Source organism: Arachis ipaensis, chromosome B06 (genome assembly GCF_000816755.2).
Source record: "Arachis ipaensis cultivar K30076 chromosome B06, Araip1.1, whole genome shotgun sequence".
Taxonomy (NCBI): Eukaryota; Viridiplantae; Streptophyta; class Magnoliopsida; order Fabales; family Fabaceae; genus Arachis; species Arachis ipaensis.
In genome coordinates, this window is record NC_029790.2 from 92,769,773 (window position 1) to 92,782,646 (window position 12,874).

Below are 12,874 nucleotides of genomic sequence, written 5' to 3' on the forward strand. Positions count from 1 at the left end.
GACAGGTTAATTGTTCTTATTTGGGACATCCAAACCTATCTCATGAGTGCACCACTTGTGGCTCTAAAGCCATTCGTTCAGTTGAGGTTGTATATATCCGTACATTTAATATTCAAAAGTCATTCATTTCTGTAAAGGTAAGGATGTATTTCAGGACAATTTATTTAGGAATTATCATTTGTAAGTATACTGGAAAGAACAGTGAATGATTAATATTTTATTTGACCATTTTTAGATAATTAAATTTAACATTACCATACCCCATCCTTGTTTCCTATCAGAGATGGCACAAATTTTGAACAAAATCTGCCCTGCTTGTAAATCTATTCGAGAAGAATTACCGAGTAAGGTAAGTTATGTTTTGCTTCTGCCAAATATTACTATCTTTAATTTGACTTTCTTTACTATGATTTGGATGTAGTTTTAGTGCACTGGATTTTTTTGTTGGATGTATAGAGGGATTAGGAATCAACTGTATAATAAAAAGTCGCTTATTGGCTTCTTCTTAGAGCATTATTAATTAATTGAATATTTAATTTGTAATAAGCCATAAATACTTGCATTCAATAATTCAATTTAGAAAATTTCCTTTTAACCATGTGTTTGGATGATAGTTATTGAGTTGAATGATAAAGAAACTAAGGAAAAAAAGTAGTTGTACTTCAAAAAAAAAAGGAAAAAAGTAGTTAATTTCTCTATTTTGGAAATATAAGAACGTCAATAGGTTGATTGTTCTAATTTGGGACATCCTAACCTAATTCATGAGTATACCATTTGTGGCTCTAAAGCCATTTGTTCAGTTGAAGATGTATATATTCGTACATTTTATACTCTAATATTATTCATTTCTGTGAAGGTGAGGATGCATTTTAGGACAATTTATTTAGGGATTATCATTTGTAAGTATATTAGAAAAGACAATGAAGGATTAATATTTAATTTCAAGTCATTATGGGATTAATATTTAATTTGTAATAAGCCATAAATACTTGTATTCAATAATTCAATTTGAAAAATCTCTTTTTAACCATTTGTTTGGATGATAATTATTGAGTTGAATGATAAAGATACTATGGGAAAAAGGTAGTTATAAAGTAGATATGAAGGATAAATAACTCAAGGTGATCTATTTGCCTTCTATTTTGCTACAAGTACCTATGTCTGTTAGACTTTTACTTTCAAAATTAGGGTGGGAAGGAAAAGATTAAAACTTACATGGGATCATGGAATTGATGCAGGGCGGCAATATTTTCTCCAGGTGTTTATACTTTTAATTCTCTTTTTTTTAAAAGTTCCAATTAAAATCCGTAGTATTGTATATTTCCTTTCTATCATCTGATTTCAAACATAGAATTCGGCATCTGCGACAACAGATACTGACAAGACAATCCTTCATAAGCATTTGCGTTTTGTTGCCGACAACTTGTCAGTTAGTGGAGAGTTTGCAGGGTTAAATAGAATGGGCATGGCAAGACAAAGATAACATGCATCTATTTTATTTCCCTTTGTACAAACATGCTTTTCTATTAGTTTTCACATTTATTATTCCAGCCACATACTTTAGTTTTAGCAAAGATCAGGTTATGGTAGCCTTTAGAAATCTTGTTGAAATTCTTGAATCTTATTAAACAAAATCCTGGTAGTTCCTTTATACAATCTGCTAAGGTTGGAGTCAAAGATGATCTGCGACTGGAAGGCATCCTTGATGCATTGGCATGGGGAAACTATCCACCCATTGGGGCAAGCGGACAGCTTGAGATTATATATCCACTGAAGATAATGTTATCTGGTTGGTGAATACAATTCTATTTTCAAGGAACAAAATTTACAAGGTAGTTTTTTAGTATTTCAATGTACAAGTATTTTTAACTCTAAAATAAGTATCATTTTTTTCTTTTAAAAATAAGGATCGACACATCAGTGAGATTTACCATTTTATAAAACATTATTTTTCTTGTATATAAAATAAAAAGTGATTATTGTATAGATATTGTATAGATTTTTTATAAAGATGGCAGATTCTGAATCACATTTTATATAATTTCAAATGGTTGGTAGGATTTTTTAAATTAATTAATAATTACTCATTTTTTAATGTTTGATAATCTTGTCCCATCGGTAAAGGCATGCCATCTGTTGTTGATATAAATCAATATCATTACTAATGCTTTTTGGAGGTGAAAGTTGTCTTCTTAAGTATATAACAAACTCATTTCTCAATTGATGATTATATGTTCAATAAGCAAGTGACTGAGTGAGATCTGTCTTGGATAAGTAATTCAATTGCAAATTCGATTATATGTTCAGCAATCTTTCAAACATGGTGATTTTCATTTTGATTTAATATGAGCACCTCCTTATTGTTTCCATAGAAGATAAAAGTATGTCCTATCATAGAATTCACCAACTAGTTTTATGGTTATTATATCCAATAGGATGATGACATCTTATGATATTTATAAGGGAAGCACTAATCAGATTTTTAAAGATATTTATGGATTTCTCAGCACCAGCGAAGTCATTGCATCAGCTTCCCAAGCTTAAAAAGAAAATAGTTTTAAGGCCATAATGAAAAAGGCTAGCTGGTGAGCCTTTTCCTTTTTTTTCCCCTTTCATTGTTGTGTTTCTGCTTTCATTATTGATGGGGCTTCTTTTTTTCATGTATTGTAAAAGCAGGTTTGCCATTAAAAAGAACTGAGAAGTAATCCTTCTTTCAAATGAAGCATTGTGCCTATTACATTTTGAGTTTACTAACTGAGACAACGTAATTTGAAACTTAATCCATGTTTGAATACCCTAGACCATGGATCTTGTCTTGTTTATGGTAACAAAAGAAAACTTGGTTACACTAAGAGACATCAATATTGTGTCTGCAAATTATGAATTTTATAACATTCAAAACTTATTTAAGCTTAAATATTTTATATTTGTTTCAAAACTTTATAAAGAAATATTGTTATTGCAGAAAGTTAATAGAAAAATCGAAAAACAAAATGGTTACAAAATCAACAATCTTTATGGTATTTAATTTTGGTGGAATGTTAGTATAAACTATAAAGCAGTTTTATACATATCCAATTATATAATATTACATTAATAAAAATAACTATTTTTATACTAATATTATTTTTAACTCTTTCGTAATTTTTATTTTGGACGCTTTAAAAATTACTCAATGTTATAATTTCTTTTTAATAGAAATAATATATTCTTCCATGGATATAGAAACGCAATGAGAACATAGTTTTGATAATATAATATGATTATTAAGTGTAATATAGAATTTTGTTTATTTATTTTAAAATAAAAATTACTAAAATTGAGCCAAAAGAATACAAGAAGCTCGTTATTTTTTCAGCATACAAAAAATGAGATACTTTAAGTACCCCCTCTTTTCTTTTCCCATTGATCATTTTACACTCTTCATTCTCTTCTACAATTATTATTGTTGTTGTTGTTGTTCTAGGGCTTTATCTACAAGGAGGATTAATATTGAAACCAAATATTCTCATTCAGGGAATGTTTACGAAAGAGGACAACTTTGGTGAAAAAGAAAAGCTTATGTGGTAGATTGTTTAAGCTTCTCTTCTACAAGCTCAATGCAACGGTACAAAACAGGTTCAAGTGGATTCAGGGTACACACAGTGTCAACTGCAAGCTGATCATAATCATTCTTGTTCTCTGTCATAATCCCACTCACCAAGGTGCGCAAAGGAAGCAGCCATTCATTGTAGGCCTTCACTAAATTGCTCCTAGACAATACTCCAGTGCGGTTTGTCTTTCCTGATACAAATAAGAACCAAAACCTTCACTTTTAAGTTTGATTGAATCTGCCAACGACAAAGATATGCAAAAAGCGAAATTTTGTCCCACTAGACAGGATCAACATCGTGATCAGACAATGAAGTGATATCATAAATTGTTTACACTTTTTTAATAAAAAGTTAATCTTATTTCCTGTTATAGAAAAATCCATCATTCAAACGGTTCGTTGACTATAGTTTGCTACTCATTAACTACTACTCTCTGAGCATTAGCTGATAAATCATAGACGTTTTAGAGAAATTCTTACAAACTACTAGTTTAACATCTCATTGTTAGGCACGCTAACAATATAAGCAGTCTTACTTTGTTTAAGATATATTCATCTATCTATGGATTCCACTAAGTTTTACATATGCGAAAATTATACATTGTAAACTTGTGCTATGATCTATACGTTTTGATATTACCTGTAGATTCTGTCATCAATACAAATCTGTATAGGTTGAGTGCTGACAAAACCTGTAGGGTAGGGCATGATATTGTAAACTTGTGCTATGATCTATACGTTTTGATGTTACCTGTAGATTCTGTCATCAATACAAATCTGTATAGGTTGAGAGCTGACAAAACCTGTAGGGTAGGGCATGATACGTAATGCCGTAAGAATGCTATTAAGGTAGATGCACTTCATTCATGCTGCCAGAATAAAACACACGAAAGTGATGAAACATGAAGGAATAATACCGCATCACTCGCATCAGGGAGGGAAGGAGGTCCACCACGTGGGGGCCTTAGAACCAACTCCACCAACTCAAGAACACTTGGAGTCCAAAATGGCATATCGGGATGCGTTTCATTATTAGAGTCTGGGGCTTCTTTTACGGATGTACTGTTGCAAACTTCCATGTGCATTTCCCTCCTGACAATATCGATGAAAATGGCAATCTGCAAAAAGATGCAGAACCACCATTGGAGGATTTAACTTTTGACAGTTACTCCCGATGTTCCCTTTTAACTATAACCATAACTTTTCTGAGCATCATTTGATCAATGTATCCAATGTATCTGCATACATTGTGACAGATAACCAAAAACAAAGGGAGCATTTAAGCAAAGAACCTTAGTCAAACTCTGTTTAAAGAGATTACCATGGAGGATGAGTCTGTATTTGTAATCAACGCTTTCAAAATGTCAAACCTTCGAGTATCAGGAATATCAGTGAGTACCTAGTTTGAGCAACATTAGCATACTACCAGTAAACATCTCCTAAAGAAAAAGAAAAAATAAAGAGGTTGTTAAAATATCATGCATTTCAATCCGAGCACATGCACAATTCATAATGCATATGGCACAAAGTATCAAAAACTGGAAAGGTATTGTCTTGTATCGGAAACTCACTGCTTTCAGCAAAGCAAAGGATTTTTTTCTTACTTCTGGCTCTGGGGCATACATGATAACCATTTTAATAGCCTGTTCAAGTGTGAACATGTCAGTAGAACATATCAGTGTTTCTTTCCCCATTGAGAAAGTAAAACATAAAGCAATGATTAAAAAAGAGAAAAAGAAGGGAAAAAAATAGAACTGCATTAAACAACCTGCAAAGCTGTGAAAATGTTAGGCATATAAGATGACCATTCAGAATGTTCACCAAGATATTCTCCGGAAACGCATCCATCTGTGATGCAAAGCAAGAAGTTGATAGTATGTTTCTTTAGCTCCCATGGCAAATTGACAAAGGAAAGTACATGTTTTAATGTTCCTATTGCTTGCCATCGTTTGGTCTGGTTATTGTGAAGGTCATCCTTGATAGCAACCAAACTCTCTTTAGTGGCATGAGCAACCTCCTCTGAGACAAGCCCCCATACCACTGCAAGAATCAGAATTTGATGGGTTAGCAAAAGGAAATTGATAAAGAAACTAGGGTTCAATTACAGCAATAGTTTCGAAGACAAACCTGAAAGAGCAACACCATGTTTGACATGAGACAAACAACTCATATGGGCATCTTTATCTTCTGGATAATTGATGACAGAAAAAAAAAAGTCAGGAAGTGGTGTTAAATTTACTTTAACATTGATGAATTTAGAATCGAGAAAAGGTAACCCAAGCGTTACTACCTCCAAAAACAAAGCCAACCACAGTCTCAACATCGAAAGCAGTTAAAAGACTCATATATGTTAAACCACAATATGAAGATATTTGTGACAGTTCCAACACCAACAAATGACAGGTGGAATCTTTATAGCTTATGCTGGCCGAAAGAAGTGCCTAAACAGGATGCACATAAGTAATAACATATTAAATCACATTATAGATGCTAAAACTATGTCAAAGCAACAAATCTACCAAAAAATGTGGTTGGGAAAACAGATGCAAATAAGTGCAGTACAGAGACAAGTACCAGGCATTGGAGGACATATAGTCCAAGAAGAGCTCGGAGCTTCTCATTTGAAACACCGTCCTGTCGCAAAAAAAAAATAAAAAAAATAAAAAAATATAAAATAAAATAAAAAATATAAAAATAAAAAAAACTGGCAAATATTGGAATCAGTGGCTAGAATTTTCCTATCAAATAAGAGAAACAAATCTTTCAAATTAACAGACCAACTTATTGCAAACTTCATATATAGAATTTGCAATCCCAACAGCTCTGTGAAATACACTCTCAAGTTCTGCATCATCTGCGTCATCTGAATCCAAAGCCACAGCCTTCAACACATTAAGAATGATCGGAACAGCCACTTGTACTTGCTCAAAATGACGCCTCTTGATGGAGGTAAAGACTGAAAAGAAGAAATAAGCATAAGCAAATGCTTGCAAGTAATATGGCTCCAAATCATTGCCAGTGTGTGTGACATAAATACTCATCCCAAAACTAACATTTAGCCTTTGAAGTTCATCAACAAATACACTTCATCAAGTCAATACAAAACTAATATTAAGTGGTAAGAAATGTTATCCGCTGGTTTTTATGATAAAATAAACAAGGCCATATATAATACAACTGGATATGAAAGTGTGGTTAAATATCAAGCTGAAGCTAAAGGCCTAGACAAAGATTTTAGATTTGATATGAAAGTCAAGTCTAAGCTATGACTTGTTTACTCCTCACTGTGTTGGAAGAGTATATTTAGATTTCAATGACAAAAAAAAAAAAAAAAAAAAAAAAGTATCTTATTATCGTCCAAAAGAAGTATAATCGATTGTCATCCAAATCATGCCACCATACCCTAAGAAACACTTTTACTCAGGCTTATTAGTTAGCAGTCCTGCTCAAACTCTGAAACTCAATTCAAAACCGTATGTTCAACCCAAAAACCATAAAAAAAAAAACCCCCTCATAAAGACAATTCCAAATGCTGAAGCCAAAAGAACATTATGTTGCAAGAAATTCATATCTGGTATCATTCTTCTATTAGATATGTAACTGAAATCTGATTGGCAGCATTTATGTATTTTTTAAAAATTCATTTTTAGGATCCCATCATTTGCTTAGAAAGCTCAATTGATCGTACTTAACTCTAGCTTTAGAGCCACAATTGAAGAGCAGAAAGGAACGAGTATATTCTTTACACCAAGCCCTGAACAACTTAGATTCAACATAAACACCAAAGAAGAACCAAATGCATTAAATGAGTCCAATCATGCATTGCACATGCTAAATGAAACAAGAAAAAAAAAATAATCCTTCAAAACACTACATTGGAAGTGAATCAGCAAGGTAACTACTGCCAACAAATTACCCTTTGAGAGCCCTGATAACGGAGGAACAATGTAACTGGCAGCCTTGGTCATATTACTTGAATAACCTATTGTCTGTTCCAATTAGATTAACAGAAACATAGGATCAAGATATTAACAAAAATAAAATAAATTAAACATCAAACTTGCACTGACTGTAGTTCTTTGCATGTCAACTATGATATGATCATGAGAAAAACAGATACTTTCTTTTTAATGTAAATACCATACCATGGGATATAAAGTGATCTTCAAAAGCCAAGAAACCCCACAAAATATAACGGAAAATAAAAAGTTAAGAACTAGCAGGATGCGAAATAGAGATAAATAAGAGTTGACAGGGGTACGAGATGGGGTCTAATAAATAAATAAATCTGGAGACTTCTTTGCCCACCTTTCTAGTACCCTCTGTATTATTGACCATCGGATTCTATATCGAGATTGGTTTGCCAATCATCTATTGTCAACTAGGAAGGAGGCACCGTGACAAGAACTGGCACATAGTCCACAAGTGAATACATATAAAGCATGATTTCACTCAAGTAACCTCCTTCTACTCTGGCTATGAGGCAAGAAGACATTTAAAAATATAAAAAGGAAGCATCTATTAAATAAAGAAACAAGAGGATCATTTTTGTCTTCTGAAGAGAAACATGTTTCGGGTTGCTTCTCCATTCAGAAATACATCAAATTGGTCCATCAATGTTATCTTAAGGCCATTAGTTGGTTCTGGAAGTGACATGGAAGTCTCTGTAGCACGAATCTGATGGTATCCAATTAACATTAGAGGATCAAGTTGATATTTCTGGTAAATGCAAAAACAATCTGATGTTGCTTGTATCTTTGAAAGACTAACGTAAACATTTACTCTTAAGAAAACATATAAACTCACATTACAAAGAATAGAAAGCATATCCCTTGGACCACATTTCTCTAGAAACTGATCAATGATGCTGATTGCCTTGTCTAAAAATCTGTTCGAAATGCCAGCAAACTTGGAGACGGCCTTTGGTAATTCAAAGGAAAGGGCATCAACAGCTTCCTGTCACAACACCAAATGAAGAAATGATCCAGAAAGTCACTCAAAAAAAAAAAAAAGAATTACTACAAAATTAGCGCACATCTAAACTACAAGCTTAAAATAATACATGATCCAAACATTAAAATGTTTAAGGCTTTAGGCTTTAGGCAAAGTATACTATCCCTAATCTCCCTTTTCTAGACCCATAAGAGGTTCTTGTTTAGCTAACAACAAGATGCTATCAATAGACATATTTCTCTATTCATGTTATTTTATTAACTTAGAATTTAGAAATCGTAGCTGCAAAACATGAATGAAAGGCCGAAGTTTAACCTCACCTGGGCAAGAGAAGGAGAACATATATATTGATGGATCTCAGTGAGAGCATCAAATGCATCATTCTGCGCAGGCTCATTGTTTAGGTCTGAAAGAGCGGCATCCGATAAAGAATCAAGGAAGTTGACAAGCTCTGAGATTGTGCTGTCAGACTCATGGATATCGCCAGCCTCAACCAGCTACAAAGTGTAAAAATCAAAGCATATCAAACATGCTTTTCATTTATTGCTCCCCAAACCATAACAACTATAACAATAACAAATTCTTCTTCCACTATGTGAGTTCAGCTAATGTATCTCATAATCCTATACTGTAGTAGTAAACTAGGTCTATACTAAAATCATTAAAATCTAATAAACTAATAACGCATTATAAAGCTTTTCTTTTTCTTGATTCATAAATTTAATTGCTTACTTCATCTATGCTCTAGCTTGATTAAATAAAAATGAACAAAAACAAAGTGTTAAGCTTGATCAAAGTTGTTAATTTCATTCGAGTTTAGAAATGATGCAAGCATTCAATTGAAACCAAATCAAATTAACTAAATAACAAAGAAAAGGGAAAAAGATGAAAGGAAAAAAGGTCTAGAGGTTTAGAAGGGATTGATCTTACTTTAGAGCATGATTGTAGAATCCTTTGAATGGTATTCTGAGTTTCAGAAGCTTGAAACGACACAGTTTCACTCTCTCCAGACATGGATGACATCAGAGTATTATGAACAGAAATCAGAACCACTGCAAGTCTCCCTCCACAGCTTCAACCTTTACTACCCGACCATGCATCACCACCATTTCCATCAAGGGTTACCAAATCCCCTTTTTTTTATTTTTCTTTTTTCTGGAAAAAGATGCCAAGATGGTGAAGAGAAGACAAGTTAGCGTGCTGCAATTTCAGTTAGCAACACTGAAGAACCAGGTGAGGACAAATCCGTCTTTTCGGCGTCTAAGCAGCAGGGAGTGAGACTGTGAGAGTGAGTTCCAGCAGCTACTACTCACTACTGGTCATCAAACCGTTTTAGTCACTGGTTCACTGATCCAACCGGTCCAACCGTGATTCAACTGGAAAAATCATTTTAGAATAAAATAATAAATAAATTATAAATAAACATTCTAAAATATAATTATATTCTAATATAAATCTTAAAATATCTTCCAAATTTAAAACACTACATGAAATATCATCAACTAAAGCTATATGATCTTATCAAAATACAAACTCAAAAGTTAAATAGTAAAAAGAAATATTTAAATATTAAATGCCAACATAAAAATTTGTTATCAATCATCAAAATTCGCAAAAACTTGTTAAGAACTCAACATTAGAAGCCATTAGTTTCAACTTTAACAGAATACAATTTCATGAACAATTAGGGTAACTCTTGGTCTGGGGTCTGCAGGGCACATTCTTCGCTTAGGTTTATCAATGATGACTTTCCAACATTAGGGTATCCAACTATTCCAGCTCGAACCTTTATACAGTGACATGAATAATTCACTTCAACTTAGTTATATTCATTTGAAACAAGTACTAACGAGTGAGAATTAGTGTAAGACTTAAAAAGAAAAATAAACTTATCTTTGTAAAATGAAAAATATAAGAAATAGACTAAAGATTATACACAGCAATCACATAGATTATTTTGGTTATGCAATTTACTGATCCAAACTTTCACTCAAACAATGTGTAATGCTGCAACAGAGAAAGAAGTACAAAATTACTACCCATACGGTTTAAATTATGTTTTCCTTGTATGGATATTAGATAATGAAAGGAATTCTTTTGAGCAATAAGAGAAATTCTTTTGCCAAATAATTATTAAAGGAATGACACAACTAAAATTGACAATTAATTGTTACATAACCCAGTGGACGAGGAAGCATTCCAATTAATTAAGTGAAAAACCCAGTAAGTACTGAAAAATCAAGCATCAACCAAGAAGTTTGCATAACAATACTTGTCATTCTCATTCCAACCAAGGTAACATTACTGAACAGATAAACGACCTCCCTCACCTTATCATCCCCGCACTCGCGACGGCGACAACACACGAGCCACCAGACCTGACACGGGGATCCATCTCTGTAGCGAATCTCGCCGGGAACAGCGCCTCGTCGAGCCTTGCGGAGAATGCAAAGTCGAACGCACCGTCGAAGAACGGCGGGTTGTGAGGGTCAGCGCGCTGGACAAACGCCGACGAACTAGTGGCTGGCGCCAGCAGAGACGCAGGGAACCTCGGAGTGGTTAGAGGCGGCGACGGTGTTGTTGGAGAGGAGAAGCAACAGTTGGAGGCAGGGGAAGAAGGGGGAGGCTGCTGAGATCTAGGGTAAAATTGAAAAATTAGGGTGTTTATTGTTTAGTAAAACGGCATCGTTTAGTAAGAACCGGCCAGTTTCGGATCCGATCTAACCGGCCGGTTCTTGGCCGGTTCAACAGTTTCTAGCCGATTCTTCAATTGTCGGTTTTGGATATAAGACTGGACTATTAATACCGTCGGTTTTCGGTTAAACCGGTTCGACTGGTCAATTCGATCTTATTTTCAGAATCATATATTTTTGTATTATTCAAATTTTTAATTTATACTGTTATTCGGGCATTCAAGGAAAAAACTTATTGTTTTATTAAACTTAAGATAATTTATTAATAGAATATGATTTCTATTTATTATTATTATTTTTATATATAATAAAATTATAAAGGTAAGATTAATTAAGATAATGGTAAATTATTAAAAATATACTCGAATTATCTTGATAAAAATGTCTCTAAATTTTGTCATAAGCAAAATTAGATTATATTACGTATATACTAAAATCAACCACAAGTATAAAATACATGTTAGAATATAAATACATATTAAAAATAAATTAAATCACACATTTATTTATATAAAAATATATTGATAGCTAATTTTAATAACTAATTTTAGTGTACGAATAGCATTTTTAGACAAAAATACTCTCTAATATTTTAAAAATCTGTCAAAAAAATTCATCCATGATCGGAGATCTATTTTGTTAAAGAAAAAGAATAACGTGGCTCATTTGTTAAATGTCAAAATCTCACTTGCCACACAAGAAGCTCTAATTATCGCATCACTGTTAGTTCACCCGTGTAAATTTTTATCATATTTTTAAAGGTTAATCACCAAAAACGCTCCCAAATTATTTAAATGCTAACAAAAATACACCCAAATTTTATTATCGAAAAAAATGCCTTTAAATAATTTAAAAACACAACAACAATACCCAATAGTAAATATATATATATATATATATATATATATATATATATATTTTAAAAAATACTTTAGAGATTGAATTTTGATGTGATTTTTTACCAGCATAATTAAAAAAATGAGATATTATTATTCTTAAAATTTGGTAATTTTTTATAAGTATATATTTTTTTGTGAATTTTTAAAAGTATTATTATTTATTAACAAAAAAATTACAAAAAAATATATACTCAACGAAAAATCACCAAATTTTAAGGATAATAATATCTCATTTTTTTAATCATGTTTGCAAAAAATTGTATCAAAGTTCAATTTCTAATGTATTTTTTGAGAAATACATATTTAATGTTAGATAATCTTGCAAAAAAACTAATATTAAATATGTATTTCTCAAAAAATACATTAGAGATTGAATTTTGATGCAATTTTTTGCAAGTATGATTAAAAAAAAGATATTATTATTCTTAAAATTCGGTGATTTTTGTTAAGTATATATTATTTTGTAATTTTTTAAAAGTATTATTGGTTGTTAACAACAAAAAATATAAAAAAATATATACTTAATGAAAAATCACCAAATTTTATGTATAATAATATCTTATTTTTATAATCATGCTTGCAAAAAATTGCATAAAAATTCAATCTCTAAGGTATTTTTTAAAAATATATATTTACTATTGGGTATCATTGTTGTATTTTTAAATTATTTGAAGCAACTTTTATCGATAGTAAAATTTGAGTGTATTTTTGTCAGTATTTAAATAATTCGGGAATAT

The 12,874-nt window shown here is 32.0% G+C and overlaps 1 protein-coding gene and 1 long non-coding RNA gene across 6 annotated transcripts; one reads left to right on the forward strand and one right to left on the reverse strand.

Annotated features, from left to right (window-relative positions):
• Positions 1,030 to 2,941, forward strand: LOC110263407. 3 transcript variants are annotated; one of them, XR_002348972.1, is made up of 3 exons: positions 1,030 to 1,258; positions 1,644 to 2,585; positions 2,677 to 2,941. It is a non-coding gene; the product is annotated as an uncharacterized LOC110263407 (long non-coding RNA). The 3 variants fall into 3 exon arrangements; XR_002348973.1 differs by having other exon boundaries at positions 1,048 to 1,832; positions 2,436 to 2,585; positions 2,677 to 2,888; XR_002348974.1 differs by having other exon boundaries at positions 1,059 to 1,832; positions 2,508 to 2,585; positions 2,677 to 2,864.
• LOC107604674 (aberrant root formation protein 4) lies at positions 3,331 to 11,193 on the reverse strand. 3 transcript variants are annotated; one of them, XR_001612334.2, is made up of 15 exons: positions 10,876 to 11,192; positions 9,476 to 9,921; positions 8,866 to 9,042; positions 8,399 to 8,548; positions 7,509 to 7,581; positions 6,370 to 6,548; positions 6,167 to 6,226; positions 5,883 to 6,033; positions 5,720 to 5,779; positions 5,361 to 5,632; positions 5,164 to 5,235; positions 4,914 to 4,991; positions 4,510 to 4,710; positions 4,233 to 4,395; positions 3,331 to 3,783 (listed from the first exon to the last, which is right to left on the reverse strand). XR_001612334.2 is itself a non-coding variant. In XM_016306319.2 (15 exons), exons 2-15 carry the CDS (start codon positions 9,566 to 9,568, stop codon positions 3,560 to 3,562), a joined length of 1,842 nt encoding a protein of 613 aa, XP_016161805.1. In that variant the 5' UTR covers positions 9,569 to 9,921; positions 10,876 to 11,192; the 3' UTR covers positions 3,331 to 3,559. The 3 variants fall into 3 exon arrangements, 2 of the variants coding, with proteins under 2 accessions (XP_016161805.1, XP_020960261.1); XM_016306319.2 differs by having other exon boundaries at positions 4,344 to 4,395; XM_021104602.1 differs by lacking the exon at positions 3,331 to 3,783 and adding an exon at positions 4,013 to 4,232 and having other exon boundaries at positions 4,344 to 4,395; positions 10,876 to 11,193.